Genomic DNA, 26,359 nt, shown 5'->3' on the forward strand with positions numbered 1-26,359 from the left:
AGAGAAACTCTGCTTATTTTCCTCTACTCTGGCTGGATAGCACTCAAATGTCTTTCACCTGTACATGAGCTGTGGTTGTTATTTAGTTTTGTATTCATAGCATTTATTCTCTCCCGAGTAGTTGATCTTTGACTGGTCTTGTAGAATGTCACTTTGCATAGGCACAGCTTAGCAATCAGCTAAAGATTCAAGATGACATGTATGCAGATTTTTGAAACTCTTTTTCCCTCAGAACTCCCTTCTTTTTGGTACTCTGCTCCACAGCTTGTAACCATCTTGGCCTTCTGAACTCTTATGTCTGTCTCCTAAAACTTAATGAGACCATGCTATTCTGCTTCAGATCTTTCTCCCTCAATCATGGTCTGGAAGTGCCCTCAGGTAGAAATCTAGGATTATTGCAGGGCTCTTCTCATTTTTGCTCTTATCTCAAAGATCACAGGCATGCTCTTCCTCCTTTCCAGTGTCTTATAACAGGCATTTCCTATAATTTGTCCAGTTTCCTAGTTGTTCATGGCACTATTCAAAGTGCTGGGATTACAGGCATGAACCACCACACCCGGTCAATTTACTAATTTTGTTTATTAATTTGTTTACTAATTTTTGTTTACCTTTATTCCTAATAGGCATTTAAGACTAAATGCTTTGGTACTGCTTTAGCTGCATTTTACTTTAATATGTTTTTAATATGTAGTATACTTGTAATAGTTTAGTTCTGAATATTTTCTACTTTCCAGAGGTATTTAGGAAGTTTTGTTATTTTGAATGTTCAAATCAATGAGGTTTTGTATTGTCTTTTTATTCTTGATTTCTAATTTAATTGCATTTGGGCCAGAAAATACGACCTATATGATAGTATCCTTTGTTGTTTCTTGATCTTTTTTATGGCTTAGAATGGCTTAGCTGTTTTTTGTGCTCTTAAATTTCACTATGATGTTTCTAGGTATGGTTTTATTTTAATTTATCCATATTGGGTCACATTTTCCATTCTGGAAAATTTAAAATGATCTCCTTACTGCCCATCTCCCCTTGCTATTATGTTCATCTGGAACCCCTCTTAGATGTATATTGTGCCTTCCCATTTAGTCCTTCATATCTCATAACCTCTTGTTTCATATTTTCCATCCAATTTTCTCTTACGGTATGGTAAGTTTCCTCATAACTCTATCTCATTTACTAATTTCCTCATCTGGTGTTTCTAATACATTGTTCAACCCATCTTCTAAAAATTAATTTCCTTGAATATATCTATTTATATAATTTCAGATTCATCTTTTTCCATATTTATTTGAAGTTCCTGGGGGTTTCATACTGCTGGGATATGATGGATTTTTGGGGACTGATAGATTATTTCCTTATGTATTTTTTGATTTTGAATGGTGAGCTCATCTTCAACAGTGCCTTATCTGTGGAAAATCTGTGGAATCTGTCTTTAGAGAGTATCTCTCCAAAAAGGGTTTATCTTTGCTTTTTCTGGAACCCCAAGGTTGATTCACTATGGTGGTGTCTTTTCTTCTTCACCTAGAGAACATGCTGAGACAGGCAAGCTTCCTGTTTTCTTCTTTTGTTGGTGGGAGGATTTTTTTTTCAATGTAATGTTAGCCTTTGGGGGTCCTGGCTACATGTAGGGAGAAGTGGTGAGTTTTAGTTCCACTTCCCTGTTTGGGTTATTTTTTATCCAGTATATATATTTTTCAATGTAATATTAGCCTCTGGAAGTTCTGGCTATACATAGGGAGAGGTGGTGAGTTTTAGTTTCACTTCCCTGTTCGGGTTATTTTTTATCTAAGAGAGCATTAATGCCAAGCACAGGTTCATGTTTTGTGCTCAGTACCTTTCCAGTGTTTGACTCCCTGAGCTTTCCCTTACTTAGAGAACATTTAAAGGATGTTTTCTATATTTTATATCACTTTTTTGTGACACATATGTATTGTGATGCCATTGACATCTACCTTGAGGGTTTGGCCTTGAGGTGATGTGTGAGTCTAATTGTACAACTCAAAGCAGAGGACTTCGGTGATTTCAGGGCCATTGTTTTATATGCCAAGGATTTCTGTGAACATCAACAATAATGCAGATTTTCCCTTTTGTGGCATGGGCATGAAGCTTTCAAACTGCATCTGTCTTCACTTCCTTAAATTTTCTCAAAGTTAGTGAAAGTTAAATAAATTTAGGGGTATATAATTAAACCTACTAATATTTGTTTGTAGTGTAACCACAGAATGTTTTTGTAAATTTTACAAATATATTCTTCATTTATAATGTTATTGTCAAAAATATTCATTGGGGATTACACAACAAAGCAAGTCTTCAACATCTACATAACATACGAAAGTGTTATTAAAATTCTGTCTTTAAAAGAAGTAGGCATTCCTTGAGGGAAAGGTGATAAGCAATTGAGAATTTTATTAGTCTTATTGCTTTACCGTGATTCACCATAGATTGATTTCTTAGTAAAATGTTGCTTCACTTTGATTTCAGAAGTCTTCCTTATACCACTGAATAATGAATGAAGATGAGCGAGAAAAAGAGAAGAGGTATGCATTCATAACTGACTGACATTTCTCTCAAAGCCCTCTCCCTTGTCCTTTGTTCCCATTTCACGTCTAGCAAAATCCTACTTCCTCAAGGAAGCCTAACTCACTCAGAGAAATATGAACAGACACTTTTCAAAAGAAGACATTTATGAGGCCAACAAACATATGAAAAAATGCTCATCATCACTGGTCGTTAAAGAAATGCAAATCAAAACCACATTGAGATATCATCTCACGCCAGTTAGGATGGTGATCATTAAAAAATCAGGAGACAAACACCACATGTTCTCACTCATAGGTGGGTGTTGAACAATGAGAACACATGGACACAGGGAGGGGAGCATCACACACTGGGGTCTGTGGTGGGGAACTAGGGGAGGGAGGGTGGGGGGTGGGGAGTTGGGGAGGGATAACATAGGGAGAAATGTCAGATATAGGTGAGGGGAGGAAGGCAGCAAACCACATTGCCATGTATGTGCCTATGCAACAATCTTGCATGTTCTTCACATGTACCCCAAAACCTAAAACACAATAAAATATATTTTAAAAAATCAGGAGACAAACAGATGCTGGAGAGGATGTGGAGAAATAGGAACACTTTTATACTGTTGCTGGGAGTGTAAATTAGTTCAACCATTGTGGTAGACAGTGTGGCAATTCTTCAAGGATCTAGAAATAGAAATTCCATTTGACCCAGCAATCCCATTACTGGGTATATACCAAAAGGATTATAAATCATTCTATTATAAAGACACATGCACACATATGTCATTTTGACACTGTTTACAGTAGCAAAGACCTGGGACAAACCCAAATGCCCATCAGTGATAGACTGGACAAAGAAAATGTGGCAGATATACACCATGGAATACTATGCAGCCATAAAAAAGGATGAGTTCATGTCCTTTGTAGGGACATGGATGAATCTGGAAATCATAATTCTTAGCAAACTGATACAAGAACAGAAAATCAAACACCACATGTTCTCACTCATAGGCGGGTATTGAACAATAAGAACACATGGACACAGAAAGAGGAGCATCACACACTGGGGTCTGTTGTGGGGGTAGGGGAGGGACAGCAGGGGTGGGGAGGTTGGGGAGGGATAACATGAGGAGAAATGCCAGATATAGGTGACGGGGGAATGGAGGCAGCAAACCACCTTGCCATGTATGTACCTATGCAACAATCCTGCATGATCTGCACATGTACCCCAGAACCTAAAGTACAATAAAAAAAATGTGGTTTCTCCAGTGGTTTTCTTCATAACCCTCAGCCCAACTCTATAACACTTAGCACATTACCTATTTACCTAACAGCCCTCTTCCTCAAACTGTGTCCTCCATGCCTTGCACAGTGCCTGCCTAGAGCTGACTCTAAATAAATGGTTATCAAATAACTGACAAGTATACAATTCCTGATACGTTTTGAGCCTTGGCTTGCCTACAGCTTAAATTCGTTTATGTTTGAGAAGATAAATTAACTTATTTTTTCATATCGAACTTCTAAAATAAATTTAAGTACACTGATCAGAAAGCTTTTGTCATAAGTTTTCAGTATGATCTGTGGTTTTTAAAAGTTAAAAAAAACTCAATTAGCATTTTACGGTTCAGTCTTCTGAAAAGCAGCATTGGCTTTTAAGAGCCTCTTGAGTAATTATAGACCATTTAGAAAGAATTTTATTATATCAGAAACACTCTTGTTAAAACAGGCAATAATATGTGGTAGAACAAAGACCCAGCATTAAATTCAAATTAATTTGAACTTACTTTATGTAATTCTTAGGCCACTGTGCCAGTTACTGTGCTGGGTTTTGTTCTGGAACAGACGAAAAGACAGATATGGTCCCTACCCTCAAGGGCCCCACAGCAAAGGGAGATGAAGTTGGCTTTCATTTCCTTATTTTAATAATGATTATTATTGTTGCTCTATGGGTAATCAAGGGACTGGATTTTTGCTTAAATATTGACACTAACTTCTCCCTTTCTCTTTTCTCACCTTCTGTTGTTCCATCATCTGAATTCCCTGCCCGACCCTTGCCATTAGTAAGCCTAACGGGTTTTCTTTTTCTCGATTAGGGATGAATCTGATGAACCCCGAAAGTCAAAGAAGTTCCAACCAAATGTTGTCTTGAGAAGACTGCGCACAATGCTGCAAACCCATGGCTATCCTGTAAAAGGAGGCAAATCTGAAACATCACAGGGCACTACTACCCTTTTACAGAAGGAAAAAGGTTTGATTTGTTTAGCCTGTGCCATCCTTATAGATTTTCAATTAGCCACATTGAAAATTAGCTGGGAGTGGGACAACTTGGTGTCTCACTTTACTTCAGTCATTTTCTGGGAGGAATTAATGATTAGAGGAACTCTTGAAATACCTTCTAATACACAGATAGTTTGTTTCTTTCCATTCATAAGTTTGTATATGGTTGAGACTTAAAACGTGATTGAGATTTATGCAAAAGTGGACCAAGGAAATGAAAATTAATAGAAGCACATGTGGGAAATAATGCAAATTTCTGTATCTTAAGCACTTAAAGGTATGTGGTTAATGTTGCTGAGGGAAACATGGCCCCGGGGTTGTAAAATATTACCTGTAATATTTTAAGGTTTAACTTAGAAGGTTTAACTCAACACATCTGAGTGGGTCATGCCCATAAATATGTAAATATGCTGTAATAATCTCTTACCTTAAGTTTTTTGACCCCATGATACCTCCGGGTATTACCCTATTTCTGTGCCCTCCTTCACAGAAAAACTTACTGAAATGATTTTATAAGCCCTGTCTCCACTGGCTCACATCCCATTCTTTCTTCAATCCACTTCACTGAGGCTTTAGCGCCTACCATTCTAATACAACTACTTTTGTCAGGAATACCAGTAACCTTCAGATTGCTGAATTATTTGGTCCTTTAACTGTACTCATCTTTCTTTTTCTTTATAACAAAATATTTACCTCTTCATTTTAATCAAGTGATTAGAAAATACATGAACAAATAATACATGGGGCAGATAAGTGTGGTGAAAAGAGAGTTAGTTTGGATGAGAGGTGAGAATTCTGGCCTCATTTTGAGTGAATTGGGTAATTTTCCACACTTCTAGACTTTTCAAAAACATTGGACATGTGACCACTCCCTCCTTTTTGAAACACTTTTCTCTCAGCTTCCGGGACAGCACAATCACCAGGTTTCTTTTCTGGTTCACTGTAGTATTAGTCCACTTTCATGCTGTTGATAAAGACATACCTGAGCCTGGGCAATTTACAAAAAAAAAAAAAAAGGTTTAATTGGACTTACAGCTCCACATGGCTGAGGAAGCCTCACAATCATGATGGAAAGTGAAAGACACGTCTTACATCGCAGCAGGCAAAAGAGAGAATGAAAGCCAAGCAAAATGGGTTTCCCCTTATCAAACCATCAACTCTCATGAGATTATTCACTACCATGATAACAGTATGGGAGAAACTGCCCCCATGACTCAATTATCTCCCACCAGGCCCCTCCCTCAAACATGTGAGAATTATGGGAGTACAACTGAAGATGAGATTTGGGTGGGGATGGAGCCGAACCATATGAATTGGCCACTCCTTCTTTGTGTATTTTTACTTCTTCCTCCCCTTTCAACTTCTAAACATGGATGTGCCCATGGCTCAGTCCTTGGACTTCTTCCTCTTTTATATTTACACAGTACTCATTTTCCACGTTATCTCATCTATTCCCTTGACTTGAAGCGTTATGTAGATGTCAGTGACCTCCACTTTTAAAATCTATCTCCAGCCCTGAACTCCTACTTGAGCTCCATACCTGAGAATCGCACTTATAAAATCATCAAAAGAGTTTTATACATGATGTCTTCACTTGGATATTAAACAGAAAGGTTAACATGGCTATAAAGGAACTCTTGATCCTCCTCCACTGGATTGCCTCTCTCATCCCCACTTCTGGTTCTCTTCATATCAATAACTGGCAACCACCAGTCATTCTGCCAGCTGCACAAGCACAAAGTCTAGAAATCATTCTTATTTCCTCCACTTCATTTACCATCTTATCCAATTCCTCTGAAATTTTTTTTAGCTTCTACCTCTGCAATATGTTTCATATCTATACATTTCTCACCATTTGTGTAGCCTTGATGTACCGCCCAAATCCAGGCCACCATCATCTCTTACTTTTTTTTCTTTTTCTTTTTTAAATTGACCAATAAAAATTGTGTGGATTTATGGCATAGAACATGGTGTTTTGATATATGCATACATTGTAGAATGGCTAAATCAGCTAATTGACATATGTATTATCTCACATACTTACCTTTTTCTGATGAGACCACATAAAATCTACTCTCTTAGTAATTCTCAAGTGTACAATATGCTGTTATTTACTATAGTAACCATGACGTGGAATAGAGATCCTGAACTTATTCTAACTGAAATTTTGTATTCCTTGTCCAGCATCTCCCCATTACCTCATCTCTTACTTTTGATGAAGGTTAATAGCTAGATTCTGCTTCTACCTTTGCTCCCCACTTCATTCTGTTTGCAACCAATAGTCGTAGGGATCTTGTAAAAACCTACCATGTCACTCTCCTGCTTAAAAGCACTTCATGGGCTGGACTCAGTGGCTCACACCTGTAATCCCAGCACTTTGGGAGGACAAGGTGGGTGGATCACCTGAGGTCAGGAGTTCAAGACCAGCCTGGCTAACATGGTGAAATCCCATCTCTACTAAAAATACTAAAAATTAGCTGGGTGTGGTGGCAGGCACCTGTAGTCCCAGCTACTCGGGAGGCTGAGGCAGGAGAATTGCTTGAACCCAGGAGCTGGAGGTTGCAGTGAGCTGAGGTTGCGCCACTGCACTCCAGCCTGGGAGACAGAGCCAGACTCTGTCTCAAAATAATAATAATTAAAAGCACTTCATGTTTCACTCAGAATAAAATATCAATTTCTTACCATATACCGTACATGATCTGGCCCTTCTTATCTCTCAGGCTTCATTTCCTACTACTTTACCCCCTGGTCATCCCACTGCGGCCACTCTGGGATCCTTTCTTCTCTTTAAATAGGGAAAATTATTTCCTGCTTCATGTTGCACTTACTGCTTCATCAACCTGAGACGGTTTGGTCCCATATCTTCACATGGTTGCTTTCTTGTCAATCAAATCTGACAAGAGTTTGACAAATCTGACAAACAGATCAGATGTCACCTTCCTACTAAGGCTTTTCTTGATCACTCATTCTTACCAATTATTGTACGTGCAGATACCTGAAACTGTCTGTTCTGTTTTCTATGTGTTGATTATTTGTTCACACTGCTCCATCAGTCTGTAAGATACAAAAGAACAGTCACCTTGTTTTTCTTGTTTATACTGTATCCTGAACCTCTAAAGCAGAATATGACACATAGCAGGAGCTCTGTAAACATTTTTTAAATAAATGTTTTTAACAACAAGTACTGAATCCCTGCTATGACTTAAGTACCATGTCAGACATTGGGGATATGATGAAGAATTTGTATGATATACACTGTAGAGGGTAAACAAAAACAAGTTCACGGGTAATATTAAAGTAGAAAAGCCCTTTGTAGTTTATTTATAAAATACACTGGTTATCCTTTCTTGGCAATATACGGACTCCCCTATTGTTTTATTTCTTTGAATGAAGTATAGGAGATGAAAGTTATTAAATGGAACTGGAAGGCAATGGATAAATTTCTCCAGAAATTGACTACGGAAGAGTGTCATGGGTTGTTTCCTGAATTTGAAGAGCTGTGCCTAGAATTGAGTCTCCAAACTGGGACAGTGGTCAGGATCACTGATCTTGAAGCATTTATGCAGTTGGCATGGTTTACTTTTCATGTTACTCTTATTTCACACCCAGTTACACACCCTATTTTTTAAATTGTACTTTAAGGTCTGGGGTACATGTGCAGAACTTGCAGGATTGTTGCATAGATACACACATGCCACGGTGGTTTGCTGCTTCCATTCCCCTGTCACCTACATCAGGCATTTCTCCCAATGTTATACCTCCCCAACCTCCCGACTCCCAGCTATCCCTCCCCTATCCTTCCACACCCCAACACACTCCATTGTGTGATGTTCCCCTCCCTGTGTCCATGTGTTCTCATTGTTCAACACCCATTTATGAGTGAGAACGTGCAGTTCCACACCCTATTTTTATTCCCTCATCAGCGAGGGCTCTAAAGCTCTCCTTATGCATGGCCTCCCTCTTACCCAACCCTACTCCTAGAAAAGGGTCAAAGACTCATGCCTGTCAAGAAAGCAATAGCCACTGTCAAAATTATCCTTGTCATAGGATTTTACGCTTTTAATGGAGATCAAAGTTGTATGTGATGGGTCTCATTTTTCTTTAAGGAGAAGGAACTAATGTTTATTGACATGAAGCATTAAAATAACTTGAGATTGGAGGGCTGTGTTAGTGAAATCCCTTTGCTAGTGAAGTTAGTGGAGTAGGTGGAGTTGAAGAGGTAGAGAGGGGCACATGTTGACAGCAAAGACTAAGCACAGCAGCAGAAACACTTCCCATTGGGGAAACCAGAAAACCTTGAAGAACGTGATAGGACAGATGGGGGAAAGGTCAGTACCAGTAGCTTTGAAAAGGTAAAAGATAAGACTTGAAGATATTCTATTTAAGGGCCTTGCTTAAAGCTTAAATAGATAAAGTAAACAGTGAAGTTCCATAATTTAGTCAGGACTAGGGGAGGGCTTTGGGGGTCTGGATCTGCTTAGAGCCCTTGACTTACCTGGCAGATTATGGATACTGAGTTTTGGTAGAACTCAAGAGAACAAAAAAAGAACTAGAAGTTGAAAAATCATAAAATTTTTGGACGGGTCATGATGTGTGTGGCAGAAATTGAATTGGATGATCTTCAAAGTCTTTTTCAATTCCAAACACTTCTGTTTTTATGATCATTTATATACAATTAGTTAGTCGACATCAGATCCTTCATTAGCACTCAGCATTTTCTCATGAGTCTTTTCTATAAATTAAGTATAACTTTGAAAAATCTAATACCCATAGCTAATTATTTTAATGTGACATTGTTCTGTCTTTTCTTCTTTTTTTCTAAAAAGATAAAGTCAATCCAGAAAGCTCTCAAAAAAAATTAAACTGGATGCCATCATTTCGTACCTATGATGAATTCAACCAAATGACGCTTCAGGTAAGAGGGCTTTTGTTCTTTGATTACTTCATATGTTGAATACATATAATAGATGACAACGAATAGTGTTCGTCAAAGTGTGATTAGAATATCATATGCATCAGAATCACCCAGGGAGCTTGATAAAAATACAGATTCCCGGGACCTAACTTAAATCGTCTGAAACAGAATCTCAAACCTTTGAGGGCCAGGAGTTTGTATTTCTCCCAGGCTCCCCAGATGCTGCTTACGCCAACTGAATTTTGAGAACCCCTGATTTTGAGTTACAACAAACACAAACAAGTCTCTGCATAGGTTAGTGGCAAGTTAAGTGGTTATCTGGTAGACTCATTCAACATAGATTGCTATACTCTAATGAATTAGCCTTCAGGTAGTTTTCTCTCCCTCAAGAATGTAAGGTGTTTATAGTTCCTATCTCCAAGAGAACCAGTTAGTTTCACAAGCCACAACCACCCTGAAGGACCACAGTCCTTTGAGGCGGACAGATAAGGATACAGATTTTGCCTTTATTACTTACTTGCTGTGTGTCTTGACTGAGTTACCATCTCTGAGCCTTGATTTCTTTCTTTATCTTTATCTTTATCTCACTGAGATTATGTGAGAATAAAATATCTTTATCTTGCTGAGATGATGTGAGAATAAAATAAAGTAAACATGTATGAAAATTTATAGTACAGTGTTTGGCACACATTAGATGCCCGGAAATTATGAGTCCAGTCCCTTTTCCCCTTCGGTACTGGCTGACCACCCAGCACTATGACCATTAGTGGTCATAATGGGGTCTGAGAAAGGCATCGTATGAGTGAATCTTTTCAAACCTATCCCAATGTTAGAGGCAAAATTCTACTAACTGTGAATGAGTGGAGCCATATTTTAATACTCCACTTCATCTTTCTTCCTTTCAAGCAACAAACTCTCACTTTTTTTTTCTTTTTTGAGACAGGGTCTCACTCTGTCATCCAGATTGGAGTGCAGTTATATGATCGTGGCTCACTGCAGCCTCAACCTCCTGGCCCCAAGTGATCCTCCCACCTCAGCCCCCAAAGTAGTTAGGACCAGAGGTGCACACTACCATGCTCAGCTAATTATTTTTTATTATTCTTTATAGAGACAAGATCTCACTGTGTCACCCAGGCTGGTTTCCTGAGCTCCTGGGCTCAAGCAATCCACCTTGGCCTCCCAAAATGCTGGGATTACAGGCGTGAGTCACTGTACCTGGCCCTCTCTCAATTTTATTAGGAGTTTTGTTTTAGGGATCTTATACACAAATATTTGCTAAATAGAGGACTTAAAATGTGTTATGTGAAATCCTGTTACTAATTTTATGAAACCAGATGCTTATTTGAAATATTTTAGGAGCTAGACAAAGTGTAACAATACCATACAGGGATAGTTATGTTCACAACTACGGAATATACGACATTCAACTGGAAGGATCAGAATATCTTGGGTAATTCCCTCTTTTTCACTTTTTCCCCTCCATTAGGCTTTACTAATTTCCTGGAAAATCCTATTCCTTATTCATGAAGTTTTTTCATGCAATAAACAAGCTATCTCAGTCTAGCTAATCAGAGCTGACTTTAACCAGAGAGATGGAAACATCAGGGAATCTGAGAAGAGAGACAATAGAGGCTCTTTGTCTTTACTTTCCAGTTTCATTACAGCTTTGGCTGTTCTTTTGAAGCATGAAAGAAAGTGGAGTTTGGAGAGCAAGAGAGTGAGGTGGCTTTGTTCCTTATGGCTTGTATTTTAGAGCAATGACTTAGCTTTGGATGTTTCCTTCCTGTTTGCCATACTGTTGGTCAAACGTAACAGCCTCTTGACATCTGCGTAACTACCTACACAGTGCTCTCATATAGAGTAGCTAATTTCATCCTCACAAGAAGTTTATGATTAACTTAATAATGATGTCAATCCCTCTTACTGTAGGAAAGAGGAGACCAAAGCTAGGAGAACTTGTGCCTTGCCCAAATCCAAGACTGTTGAGTAGCACAGCTGAGTAGTACACCATGTTTTCTCACCCACGCACCAGCCCATAGGTGTCCAGACTAACTCAGAGCAAACCATCTCAGTAGAGAATGTGGTAATCAAAATGCCAAAAGCAAGCAGATATACAGAAAATGAGTAGAGGAGCAAAGCGCTTTACCAGATCTGCCTAGACTCTTTTCTGAACCTATGTGTTTGGAAGTTCACTTCAGGCATGTGGCAGTTTCGGATGTCATCTTTTGATGTCTAATAGGAAATAGCAAACACCCAATTTTAAAAGCTTTTACTTAAAATTGTATCTTACAAAAATGTATATAACATATATGAACAGTTTAAAAAAAACTACAGGTAACACTGAGCTTAAGAAATAGAGCATTATCGGATTCTTTGAAACTCCTTTGCCATAATCTTCTTCTACACCACTTCTTTCCTACCATTTCCTGAGTTCTGTGTCGATCTTCCTTTACTTTGCTTTGTATTTTTAGGACATGTGTATGCATCTCTAAGTGATATGTTGTTTTCTTTTGCATTATGTTCACCTTTATATAAATGGAATTATATTGTATGTATTCTTCTCTGACTTGATATTTTTGCTCAACCTTTCTTTTTCAATTCATCCATGACAGTGCATGTAAATCTAGTGCATTCATTTTTACTTCTGTATTCTTGTTAGAACATGCTACACAATTACTTACCCATCCTACTGTTAATAGGCCCCTGAAATCTGTTTTAGCTCATGCTCCTTAGGAAGTAGAGGATGAAGCAAAACTTATATGCTAAGGTTTTAGTGGGATATGCAATCTCAGGATAGTGAGGGTGAGGGGAAAAGTAAGGCAAAGAAGAAGGGAATTGAAATATAGGGTGGTTTATTACCAAGCTGGATACAGCTTCAGAAGAACACACAGTGGGTTGTTCAGTCACTCTTAAACTATATAAAAGGCACCACACCTTGGAATAGTCTGTATAGGGGAAGAAGGGAAAATATTGTGTCTACCACTTCCTTTCTATCTCCTGTCATTAGTCAAAAGTCACATGGATGTTTACATGGACGTTTACATTCTGTCCTTTGGGTTACCTGGCTTTTCTGGAAACCCACTGCGGTACCCAGATCCCATGCCCTAAGGTGGATGAAGTTTACAGCTTTCATGAATCCAGTCACTTTGGATGGATACTGAAGCCCCTCCTGTTGGTGGAGTTAGGAGACTAGACTGGGACTGCAAAAGCAGAGCTAACATCCCTGGCTTGATTGAAAGTGGGATGGGGTATGAATCTTGAAGAGGCGCATAAACTGGGTTTTGTATAGCTGTAGGTTTTTGTTATTGTGAGCAGTTCTGGTTTGAACATTTTTGTTCATATATCCTCTTCCATACAAGCAAGAGTGTTTCTAGGTGCACATCTAGGAGTGAGATTGCTGGAGGGTAGGGTGGAGTGATAGGATGGCTTCCCTCTACATGAAAGTGACAAATTGCTTTTCAAGTGGCTGTGTTTCACTGTGTATTTTACTGTCATTTATATTCCCAGTAGTAGGGATGAAAGTTCTTATTACTCCACATCATTGCTAATAATTTATTGTCTAATTTTTAAATTTTTGTCAATTAGGTGGAAATGGAATGGTGCCCTGTTTCATTACAAATGACAATGAGCATCTTTTCACAAATTTTGAGGCCATTTGTGTTTCCTCTTCTGTAAGATGCTTGTTTCTAGCCTTTGCTCAGTTTCTTATGGTATTGTTCTTTCTAACTATTCATATGTTGGAGATTTTTAAAATAGATTCTGGAAACTAATCACTTGCTAGTTATGTGTTACAAATTTCTTGTGCTAGTTTGTAGCTTACCTTTTCACCATTTAAAATGACTTGACAAACAGAAATTATTAATTTTAAAGTAATCAAATGTACCAGTCAAAGGGTGTTTATTTTCTTGTTTAAGAAATCCTTATCTACCACAAGGTAATAAATATAATATCTTATCTTTTATTTCAAAAGCTTTAACATTTTATCTATTATATTTAATGTGTTTATACTTTTTGAATTCATTTTTGTGCATGCTATGAAGGAGAAACATTACAAAGATAAGAGAATATTTTAAACTAATGATTCTGTTCCTTAATGGTGATGTGATTGGTCATATTTCCTACTTCTTTCCAAGTCACTTTTTGTAATTTATGTTTTTCTAAGAATTTCTTTCAAATTTATTGGCATAAAGTTGTTCATAATTTTCCCTTGTTGTCTTCTTGTCTGAAGCTTCTGTAATGATACCCACTTTTCACTACTAATGATTCATATTACCAGAGGTTTGTCAATTTTAATGTTCTTTTCAAAGAATTGACTTTTAACTTTCTTGATTCTCTCCATTGTGTCTTTATGTTTTTATTTTATTAATTTCTGCTTTTAGTTTTATTATTTACTTACTCTACTTTTTGGGTTCATATTTTGTTCTCTAACAATTTTAGATTATTTAATTCATTGATTTGTCACCAGTTTTCTTTTCTAATATGTACATTTAAGCAAAGATTTCCAAGTGTTGTTTTAGCTGCATTTCACTGTTCTTGATAAGTAGTATTTAAAAACTATTTTATTATAAATACTTTCTAATCTCCATAATAACTTATTATTTGTCCTGTTATTTATTGTGGTAAAATTTATATAACATGAATTTATCATTTTAATCACTTTTAAATATGGAGTTCAATGGCATTAAGTACATTCACATTTTGTGCAACCATCACCACCATCCATTTCCAGCTTTTAAAGCTTGCATAACTGAAACTCTGTACTCAAACAGTAACTCCCCATTCTCATTTTCTCCAAGTTCTTGGTAGCCACCATTCTACTTCCTGCATCTATCAATCAATTTTGCTATCCTGGGAACTTAATATAAATGGAATCATACAGTAATGTCCTTTGGTGACGTGTTTCACTTAGCATAATATCTTCATGTTTCATCCATGTTGTAGTATGTGGCAAAATTCTCTTTCCTTTTAAGACTGAGTAATAATTGTTTGTTACACATTTTGGTTATCCATTCATCTGTTGCACATTTAGATTGTTTACACCTTTTGGCCATTATGAATAATGCTTCTGTGAGCATAGGTGTACACATATCTGTTTGAGTCCCTGCTTTCAGGATTTTTTTTTTGGTATACACCCAGAAGTGGAAATACTGACTCACATGATAGTCCTATGTTTAGTTATTTGAGAGACTGCCGTAGAGTTTTCTATAGCAGCTTTGCCATTTTACACTACGACCAATAGTGCATAGGGGTTTCAATTTCTTCATATCCAGTCCCAAAACTTTCTGTTTTGTTTTAATCATAGCCCATCCTAATGGGTTTGAGGATTTCATGACTTTATCCAAATGTAGAATCCTGCTTGCAATTATTTGGGCTTCCTGAATATTAAGATTGGTGTATTTTATTACTTCTGGATAATTTTCAACCTGTATCTCATTAAGTATATCCTCTTCTCTGTTATATTACTTCCTTCTGGAACGCTAATCAGACATATGTTGGACTTTCTCATTCTCTTTTCGGTGAAATTAAATTGTCTTATTTTCCATTTGTGTGTCTTCTAGTGTTACATTCTGAGCCGTTTCTCCAGCTCTTCCCAGTTCAAAAATTTTATTTATGGCTGTGTTCTAACATACTGTTTAACCTATACATTAAGTGTCTAATTTTGATGGTAATATCATTTATAGACATTTTGTTTGATTATGTTTTATATCTCATTAGTCAGTTTTGAGTCTCTTGCTTCTTCATATTTGTAGTGTCCTTTGTTATTTATTTAAGCCTATTAAGCATACTTATTTTGTATTCTGTATCTGATAATTCCAATATCTGTTATTTTTAAAATATGAGTCTACATTTTATTATGTCTATTGCCTCTTGTTTGTAATGTTTCATCTCTTCCTGTGTTTTATTTTTTATTATAAGCTCGTATTGTTTGTAACTTTATCTGCTGGAATTCTTTGAACACTCATTTTAAAATAACTCTCTAGGTGTGATTTTGATTTCCTTTTGTTAGACATATGGGGTCAGTACCACATTAAACTAAATATTAGACTTTGATTGTTGAGGTCCACACAGGTAGTGTATGAATTCTACCTCCAAGTTTGTGTGAGCGTGGGCTTCTGTTTAGCACCTGTTAAAGTTGGCTATTTTCTCTTTTCATACTCTTCCCAGGACTGAAGCTGAGGCAGGCATGCACATTCCCTGTCTCCTTTCATTGGATAAGATTTTTCTGTTTCACCTGTTGAAGGTGTCACCCTTTTGGAGACTTGGCTTTATGTTGTAATCTTTGATTTCACCTCCTACCTTGTACAGGCCTCGGCTTTGCTTTTGTCCCCTAAACTTTAGGCCATCAGCTTTGGGAAGATAGTCTCAAGGCAAATACAGGGTCTGATATTCTCTGATGTCATAATTCTCACAACGTAGTCATTTTTGATGCCAGATTATTTCCCTTTACCAATAGCTTGGTTCTGTTTTGAAAAATAAGTTTTATTCATCATTTTAGATATTCTCTACCAGGAGACGTTTGTCTGGCTATTGAATCCATTATACAGCAGGGAAGTGATGGGCATATCCATATTTATAAGGAGATGACTAACCTAACCACAAAGGGAAATGTCCTTAAAATATTTTTAACATTTTTGAAATTAAGTGTTCTAAAAGTGAAACAACCTACACACAGAAATGAATCTTTTTGGCTTGTGTTAGAGAATTTCATGTTAATTGTGTGTATATTGAAATTTGTTTGTTTAAATAACACATCATTTGATAAACATTTCATGCTTAAGGTTAAGTAGATTCTGTGTAGGAGGCAGAATAATGGAATTTTAATTAAGTCTGTGCCTACTTTATTGACATTTAAGGACTGCAATACATTTTCAGTGTGCTATTATAATTATTTATGCATTTAGAAATAAAGCTATCATTTTATTATTGTTCCACTATTTAATTACATTATTATTCTCCCATCATTAGTCATTAGATGGCTTTATGATTGCACTGAGCACAGATGGAGTGATCATTTATGTGGATGAAAACATCTCTTCTATTCTTGGACATGTATCAGTAAGTTCTTCCTACTTTTGGGAAAGTGGATCATTCTGGTTTGTTGCTTAGGGGTTTATTATTTATTTTCAGGAGCATAAAACTCATCACAGAAGATGTTTTCAATGTTGTCAAAACGTGCCCCTGTTTTATTGTCATTTCCATTGGTTTCAGAATACTATAGATTGAGTGTCTTTGTAAACAACACAAATTTATATTTTACAGTTTTAGAATCTGAGAAGTCCAAGATCAACGTGCCAACAGATTTGGTGTCTAGTGAAGGCCCACTCTCTGGTTCAGAGACATCTCTATTCTTCCTATAACCTCACATGGTAGAAGAAGCAAGGGAGCTCTTTGGGGTCTTATTTATTTATTTATTTATTGAGACGAAGTCTCGCTCTGTCACCCAGGCTGGAGTGCAGTGGTGCGATCTCGGCTCACTGCAACCTCTGCCTCCCGGGTTCAAGTAATTCTCCTGCCTCAGCCTCCTGAGTAGCTGGGATTACAGGCACGCACCACCACATCTGGCTAATTTTTACGATTTTAGTAGAGACGAAGTTTCACTATGTTGATCAGGCTGGTCTCAAACTCCTGACCTCAAGTGATCTGCCCATCTCAGCCTCCCAAAGTGCTGAGATTACAGCTGTGAGCTACCATGCCCAGCCTAGAGGTCTCTTCTATAAGGACACTAATCCCATTAAGCATCTCCAAAAGCTCCACCTCTTAATATAATACCATCACATTGAGAGTTAGATGATTTCAATATATAAAGATTTGGTGGACATAAACATTCAGTCTGTAGCAAGGCCTTCATATTCCACTTATATATGTGTTTGAACAGGGGTTACCCATAATACATTTACCAACAACAGTCCTGCCAAACAAACTGTCTGCCATTGGCATGGTTGTGTTAACAAAAGGTTTTGGGAGAGGATATGAAGAAATTGAAACCCTATGCGCTATTGGTAGTAGTGTAAAACAATCATCTCTGTTGTTGTTTTAAATATTCCTCATTCCACAGAGTTGTCTCAAGAACTTGACAAGCCCTGATCCAGAGATCTATAGTACTCAAGTTTGGAATGTGGAAATTAATAGAAGCTAGGTTAGATTATCCTGTAGTTAGGTTGGAAGTGGATTAAAAACATTTCACTAGTTTAGCCAGGCCAGTTGGCATGTTCTGTGGCCTTCTTGGAAACTCACAGTCTTTATACTCTTTAAAAAAAAAACTTACAGATGCTAGAATCAATCTCTTTTATTTCCAATTCTCTTTCATTCTTCAAAAAACAGTTTACATTTCCAAATTCAGCTTATATTTGTAGGATATGAAAACAGCTGAATAAAATGCAAATAGTAGAGATATTTATCAGATTGCAGTTTAGTATAATTAAATCATAGAAGGGCAATAATCTTTTAAGATGTTAAATTTGAGAGACAAAAGACAAATCAAGGACAAGTAAATGGGTAAATGGTGGTTGCCATTACTGAAAACTGAGAGAGGAACATATTTTGTCAAAGAAAAGATCAGGAGTTCTTTTGGATATCTTAAAATTGAAATCCTATTAGACATCCAAGTTGAGTTATCATGTGGGCAAGGGATGAGTATCTGCGAATCACTAACAGATAGGTGGTATTTAATGAGGTGGAACTGGAAGACACCATGTAGGGAAACAGGCCTAATGACTAAGCCCTGGCACTCTGATGCCTAGTATTCAGGAAGCAAGAGTAAGGTCTAGCAAACTGTGAAGGAATAGCCTTTGAGGTGGAAGCATATCCTTATGTGCGTGGTGTCCTGGAAGTTAAGTAAATGCTTCAAGAGAAGAGGAAGGATCAACTGCCTCAAATGCTGACATGCTTGGTAAAATGAGGGCTGAACAGTGATGATTTGATTTGGCAATATGGAGGTCATTAATGACCTTGACAAAAGCAGTTTCAGTGGAGTGGTTAGATATAAACTTCATTAGTGTGGTTTCAAGAAAGAGTGAGAAGTGAAGAAATGGAAGGGGACAAGTTTAGTTTGTTTCAGGAAATTTTGTTCCAAAGTGGACCAGATAAGTAGAGTTATAACTGAAGGGAGACGTGGTAATGTAAAGGAAGGTTATGCGTTTTTAGAATTTTGTGTTGTTGGTTTTGTTTTCCTGATTACTTAAAAAATTTCTTGTTGATACATAATATTTGTACATATTTATGGCATGCATGTGATACTTTGATACTTGCAAAGAATGTGTAATGACCAGATAGATAGACAGATATTACAGCAACTATAATACAGCATTTTGTATGCTTATGGGAATACCCAGTAGAGAGGTAAAGAAAACTTGATGTGTGGAATAGGGTGAGAATTTCTAGAACAGTGTCTTTGGATAGTCTACAGAAAATGGGACGCAGTGCGCAGGTGAAGGACTTAAATTTAGTTAGGAGCTTATTCATTGGAAAAGGAGGGAAAGCATGTCTGTAGGCACAAGAACAAATAGGTTGGTAGTTTTGGTGTCAGATGTTGACATTGCCCATTTTTTTTTACTGAAATAAGAAATGAGGTCAGCTGAAAATGAAGGAAGGCTGGGGATTTGAGGTTTGAAGGAGGAAAAAGAGTAGGGGAGCAAATTGTCTAAATACATGATTTTGGGGCAGAGTTGAAAATGTATTTCAAATAATATACTGCTTGGTTGTGGGTTTTTCGTCATCTACATGCAATTGCTTGGGTGAAGGTGTAGGGTAAATGAAAGGTTGGAAGCAACCAGAGTCAACATTTTCCCAGGCAAATACGGTAGAGGGAAAGAACACATAGGAATGATTACAATGGCCACGGAATCCGAGCTCGATAGGGAAAGATCACGATTTGATGAAGATTATGCACAGCAAAAATGTGATAGGAATGGACTAGAGGTCTCAGTGGATGGAATAATTATTGGAGAGGTGTACTTGTATGAGCACATTGAAAAGGTAGGAGGTGGTGTCATTAGAGTAGGATAATGTGAATTGTATTTTTTAGAGGTACAACAGGTATAACCGTAGATGGCTGAGGTAGGGCAGAGCATAAGCTTACTGGAGGTAAGGAGATAGAGGAACTGAACAGTATTAACACAGATAAAAAGCTTTACTTTCTCCTTTTCCCCTCCTTTCCCCCTTCACCTCCTCCTCTCCTCTCCTTCCAGCCTGAGATTGTGGACAAAAAATTATTAAACCTTCTGCCTGATGAAGAGAAAAATGAAGTCTCACAAAAGATTATTCTCGAATATCCTTTGTCAAACTCAGGTATGTATTTTTTAAAAGTAATAAATTCTTAGGTTTTAAGGGACAAGTAACAATCACTCAATGGGTTAATTTTTTAAAAGTTATTAGAGCATATATCATATATTAATTTACTTTTATATAATATTACAATCTATTTTTCTAGTATTAAAAAATCTCTCCTCCAATAAATCTTATTCTTCACCATGGGCCCTGATTATTATAGCATTAGTACAATTGCATTAGTGCTATGTAAAGAATGGACCATTGTGTATAGTGTTCTAGCTAGTGCCCTACTCTACTGATACCATAGATAGCTGTGTAAGTGCTAATGTTTGTGGAAAGAAAATAATATTTTTGTAAAATCTAGTCTAAGTAAGACATTCGTCATGTGAAATAATCCAGTAGAATATGGTAAAGTATAAATGTAGATTTGTTTTATATTTGTTCTCTTTTTAATAGAAACACATATTGAATTTTGCTGTCATTTAAAAAGAGGAAATGTTGAATATGGTGATGGTCCTGCTTATGAATATGTGAAATTCATTTTGAATGTAAAATATGTTTCTGATGGTAAGCAATTCTGTTTATATTATCCATATGACATTCATGAGTTACGTAGCCTTTCATTACTAACATAAATGCTCTTCTGCTTGGCAGTTGCAAACTGTCTGATATCTCTAAGACCACAGTTTCTGACTACTCACATTAATTATACCTTAAAAAAATTAACAGTGAAATGTACAAGGTGGGGATCATACCAAATCATGATACACTGAGTTAAGCATGGCTCTTTCTTTTTATAAAACAAAGAAATGATTGCAAAAATATAACAAAAGACATTTAATACATATCCAAGCTGAAAATAAAGGGGACTCTATGTGTACCAGAAATCAAAGTTTAAAGCAGTATGAAAATGGTGGCCTCAGTGGATTTTAAGTCATGCATAGGCTCCATTGGCTGGAGTCTGGAATTCTAATACCCAGTCAAGCACCAGTATATAAAACCTAGAGATCAATGAAGTGATCAGTAAAGTCCTGGCCATTGGCCTAGAGGAATAATGAGTAGGTTTATCATCTTTCTGGGAATTTGAATGGACAAAAATGTGCCATTTACAGCAAACAAAAACCCAAATTTTTGTTGTGTGTGGATATAGGGTCTATTTTATAAATTTTGAGGTTTCAGAAGCTGCAAGCTGAGAAATTAACATAAATTAGGTAACATTAACTGGTTTGGAGCCATTAAAACATCTGGGACTTGAATCAGAGGTAAATAACCCAAATAGCTAACAAATATATGAAAAGATACTCAAACTCACTAATAAGCAAAGAATGAAACATTTAAAAACCAGTGACATTAACACTCTATACCCATCAGAATGGGAAAAATTAGAAGTGTGAATAATACCAAATATTGGTGAAGATGTGAAAAATGAATAAATAAATAAAATTAAGTCATGCAAAAGCTGGCTGATATATTTGTCACAATTCTTGGAAATTAATGGTCACATCTTTTGAAAAAATCTTACTTGACTATGTATGCAAGATTACACACTCTCTCTCTCTTTCTCTCTCTCTCTTTCTACCCATGTGATCTATATAAAAGAGAGGAGCCACATTTCTTTTGGAGACTAAAATGTCCATTCACAGGGTAATAACAAAAGACTGAAAACTAACCTTAAGTCTCAACATTTGATTTTCAGTAATGATTTCTTTATGTTTTGGTGGGGAGGATGGCTGAAAAGGAAAGAAGACAGGAAAAATCCCATGGCTCAGAATTCTGAAAATAGTCAATGGGGTAGCAAACAGTACATGGATGTGGCAGGTGTTTGTCTTCTTGTTTAACTGATCCACCTTTCTGTTGCCACATGTGTGTCTATCTTCCTCAGAGTCTGCTGTGTTCTTTAGTAGTTTCTGTTCCAGCCGCCGCTATGCTGAGTTGTCTCCTTTACATCTTTCTTGGGAGGATCATTTTTATCTTATAGGAACCGTTTGTATTCTCAGGACTCAGCTTCTGCAGGTGAGTATACTGTGTTTGTGCTTCCCCCATTGTGGCGATGGGGGCTTTCTTTGAAGGGTCATTTCCTTTTTCATCTCTCAGCAACTGGACATTGCTAAATTACTCAGTGTGTGCAGAGGGTTGTGTTAGGATACGTTAATAAGGAAAATCAGTGCCTATGTTTCAGAAGGTGAACATCTCAGTGAAAATTTAGGCACAGTTGAACAAGATACACAATTATTTACAAGGATTCTTGATATAATATAAAATATTATAAAATGTAGGTGCTGGGGACTGGAACACATTAAGAGAAATGAGCATTTTGGTAGGTAGATAAAGGAAGGCTTCTGATACCGGGTGAGTTTTGAGGCAGCTCCATCACAGCCCCTTTGGGTAGCTGATTGTAAAGGCTTTTGCTCACTTTGTGTTCTGTAATATGGCATTCACAAATTCTAGCTCTAAAAAGAATTCACTTTGGAATTCATCTGATAGATTCAGCTTCCGTTAATTTATCCGTTCAGTAACATATTTAGTAAGCACCTACTGTGTTCCAGGTACTGTGCTAGGTGCCAGAGAGATATTAGGGGAGATAGGCAATAGCTAAGTAATATTAGAAAGCGCCACAGAGGATGACAGATAGTGTGCTAATGACTGGTAGGGGTAGGGAGTTCAAAGAGAGTGGTCAGGGAAGGTCTTTTTCAGATAATTTGTCTTTTGAGTGGAGACCCCTAGGGATGCTAAGAAAGGAGGCAACACAGGTAGAGGGTTCAACATCTGTAAAAGACCTGAGGTAGTAACTAGCTTAGAGAGTTCCAAGGAACAAAGTAAGTTATGTGATCAGAATAAAGGGAAAGAGGGAAGGAGCAGCAGAAAATAAGCTCCAAGAGGTAGACAGGGGACATATTATGTAGAGCTTTGAGATCCATGATAATCAGTTTGGGTTTTACTCCAAGTGCATTGGAAAGCAGGAAGGTGACATGATCTGATTTTCTTTTCTTATTTTTCTTTTGAGACGGAGTCTTGCTCTGTTGCCCATACTAGAGTGCAGTGGCATGATCTTGGCTCACTGCAACCTCTGCCTCCTGGGTTAAAGTGATTCTTCTGCCTCAGCCTCCCAAGTAGCTGAGATTATAGGCACCCACTACCGCACGTGGCTAATTTTTGTATTTTTAGTAGAGACAAGATTTCACCATGTTGGCCAGGCTGGTCTTGAACTCCTGACCTCGTGATCCACCCACCTCAGCCTCCCAAAGTGGATTACAGGGGTGAGCGACCATGCCCTGCCCTGATTTTCTTTTTTAAAGGTCAGGCTGAATACTTGGTGGGAAATGGAGTGCAGAGAAACAAGAATGGTGGAAGGAAGAGGACCTAAGTGAAAGATGATAGGGGCTTGGATTATGATTGTAGTAATGTAGATAAAAGTATACTGATTTGGGGTATATCTTGGAGACAGAGCCCTTGCTGATGAGTTAGAAGTGTCTGGTAGAAGGGAGAGAAACATCTCATGGAGGACTCTTAGCTTTTGGCTTGTGGAACTCAGCAAATGGAGGTGGCATTAATAGATTTGAACAATATTGGGACAATGTGGATCAGGCAGTGTGGGAGGCTAAAATCAAGAGCACTGTTTGGGCCATGTTAATATTGTGTTGACATTACAACATAAAACCTTGGCTAAGTCACATCCTTTAGCCTCAGTTTCTTTTTCTATAAGTGGCACTCACAGTACCTCCTATTAGGGCTGTAAGGAATAAATAAGACAGCTTCTCATATATGGTAAGCACTCAGTAAATGTGAGCTATTACAGTTGTCATGATCACTGTTATTACTGTCATTATTACTGCCAGTTATCCAGAGAGGGCAACCTACTTGCTTTACTTTTCATCTCTGGTTTAAAATGTGGGCTTTCCAGACCACATTTTAGAAACTATGGAGGGTGCCTTTACATTCAATTTTAGAGCAAGTCGTATCATCATTTCTTCAAATTTAAGATGGTAAGAAAAGCAGTGTAGAAGAAAGACAGTTGAGAGAAGTTTGCCTAATTCGATTGCCCCATTCATTTTTCCTTCTTTGTAGCCCTCTGGGATTTGAACTGTCACGTCTGCCATGAGAATACGGACATCCCACTTTGGAAGTCAACCCCAATACCTACTTCCTTGTCTGAGAAAGAGAAAATATCTGATTTGGTCCAATACCCTGGTTACCCTTACAGCACAAGGAACTCTATTTGTGATCTAGTCCAGTCTCTCTCTAGGTTTATAGGACATTTGTTGCATATTAGTGGACACTTTAGAGAAAAAATCTTGTGTGAACAGAGGACTTTTGGAGGAAGGTTTTTTTCACAGTGTGACTGTGTAGTACAGTAGAACAGTGATGAACTCACAGCTCAAACTTTGAAATTCTGCTCCTGGATCTACAAGCTATATTTCTTGGGTCAATTTTTATATCTCTATGATTCTCAGTTTTCAAATCTGTAAAATTCCAGTGCATTTCTCACATTGACATGCAGATTATTTGTAACACTGGACATGAGCATGACTCCAAAATTAATATATGCTATGCATTTTTGCTAATATATATATATTAAGTATCTAAATATTTGAATTTTTCTGCAGAGACTTTACACTTCAAGGGAACTCAGTGACAAATTTGTATTTATGCAAGATTCAGATGAGGAACCTTTTGTGGGAGATCTCAGGTGAGCAGTAGTGTTGATACGGGTAACGAAGATCTAGAATACAGTTTTACTAAACAAAACTAAAACAAGAGAAATGATACCTACAGATACTTTTTTCCCATCAAAATGAAAATAAAAAGAAAAAAGAAACAAATGGGCCAAGGATGGTGGCTCATGCCTGTAGTCCCAGAACTTTGGAAGGTTGAGGCAAGAGGAACCCTTGAGCCCATGAGTTTGAGACCAGCTTGAGCAACATAGTGAGACCCGTTTCTACAAAAAAAAAAAAAATTAAAAAAAAAATAACCAAGCGTGGTGGCATGTGCCTGTAGTCCTAGCTACCTGGGAGACTGATGTGGGAGGATCACTTGAGCCGGGAGATCAAGTCTACAATGAGCAATGATCATGCCACTGCACTCCAGCCTGGACAACAGAGTGAGACCCTGTCTCTTAATAAATACATAAATAAGTGAAACCAGAATAGCAGTCTACTAGTTTGAACTTCTTTTCTCAGCTAATATAATTCACATGTTTTTCCAACAGAATATAGATACAGATGATTGGCTTTTTGTTTTTTTAAAAAAGCATTAAAGCAACAAATAGAGAAAACTTATCTGACTCAGACATGTAATGACTTTCAAATTAAGGTAATGCATCTTAATATACTAGTTTATTACTTATTTTTTCTTGAAAATAAAGGTAATATTTAGACACTTAAATGGTAGAAGAGCAAGTATGCATTGTGGTAACTGCTAATTATATAGGCATTGCTCTTTTGTGAATCTAATTTGTTCTGTAAAATTTGTTTGCTAACACATTTTCAGAGAATAGAAGCCAATATTCCACTATTTTATGTGAGAAAAGTAAAAATATATTCTTAACCACCAGGAAAATGCTGATTAATTTGCCAAATACCACTAAAACCCCTTTATAAACTTATTTAACAATCCACAAAGGATTTCTGTAAAATGTAAATTCTTTATAATAATATATATTCACCATTTGATAAACTCATTGGTAGGTACGTTTGTATGCAGTAAGCCACAATACCATACACTATTCAGTGTCTGGTGTTAAATGTATTAAAGGTGTGCACTGTATGTCAGTAATACTTAGTAAAATAAAATAAGAAAACAAGGGAACTTTGCAAGAGGTTTCTTGGGATCAAAGTCATGCTTGTATGGGTTCTGGTGGTGAGAAGAGTGAGCTGGAAGCTGAGGTCACTGTTATTATTTGGGGGCAGGAGGAGGTAAGGAAGCCAGAGTTGGTGAAGGAATGAGTTAAACAGGAAACATCTGAGGCTCATCTGGATTTAGGAGAAGGCAGGGAGAATCTTCCCTTCCCATCAGAAGAGTACAGAGGTGATTGGCTGTCAACCATTGTCTGATGCCACACACAGAACAATGGGATGAGAAATAGAACTCATGGTGGCTAGCTGTTTGCATCCCCTTTGCATGATTAAAAACTCTTGCTAACATAAAGCTGCATTTGTGTTAATAATTGTGTGTTGAATGTGACAACATGACATGTCTGCTCATGCCATAATCACATTTATTTGTACCAGCACGCTTCTTTTGTGGAATCTAATTTTTTTATGAATCTTCAGTATTTTATTTTTGGTTTCTAGGAGTGGGGAGCACATGCATGACCGAGCTTAAGACTTCTAGTCAGTCAACAATCTGAATGTGCTTTATCGCTCCCAGCTTTTCTTGTAGT

The 26,359-nt window shown here is 37.2% G+C and overlaps 1 protein-coding gene across 1 annotated transcript in view; it reads left to right on the forward strand.

The window, feature by feature from the left end:
* Positions 1–2,506: 2,506 nt before the first annotated feature.
* The window catches only part of PASD1 (PAS domain containing repressor 1), a 59,302-nt gene continuing 35,449 nt past the window's right edge, over positions 2,507–26,359 (forward strand). Inside the window, exons 1-7 of the mRNA XM_064371526.1 lie at positions 2,507–2,534; positions 9,623–9,711; positions 16,678–16,767; positions 19,899–19,998; positions 20,437–20,547; positions 21,863–21,993; positions 24,585–24,667. Coding sequence (XP_064227596.1) covers positions 2,507–2,534; positions 9,623–9,711; positions 16,678–16,767; positions 19,899–19,998; positions 20,437–20,547; positions 21,863–21,993; positions 24,585–24,667 — 632 coding nt within the window. The remainder of the gene's footprint in view (positions 2,535–9,622; positions 9,712–16,677; positions 16,768–19,898; positions 19,999–20,436; positions 20,548–21,862; positions 21,994–24,584; positions 24,668–26,359) is intronic.

Source organism: Aotus nancymaae, unplaced genomic scaffold (genome assembly GCF_030222135.1).
Source record: "Aotus nancymaae isolate 86718 unplaced genomic scaffold, 86718_ANA_hifiasm-v0.15.2.pri h1tg000138l, whole genome shotgun sequence".
NCBI classification, from domain to species: domain Eukaryota; kingdom Metazoa; phylum Chordata; class Mammalia; order Primates; family Aotidae; genus Aotus; species Aotus nancymaae.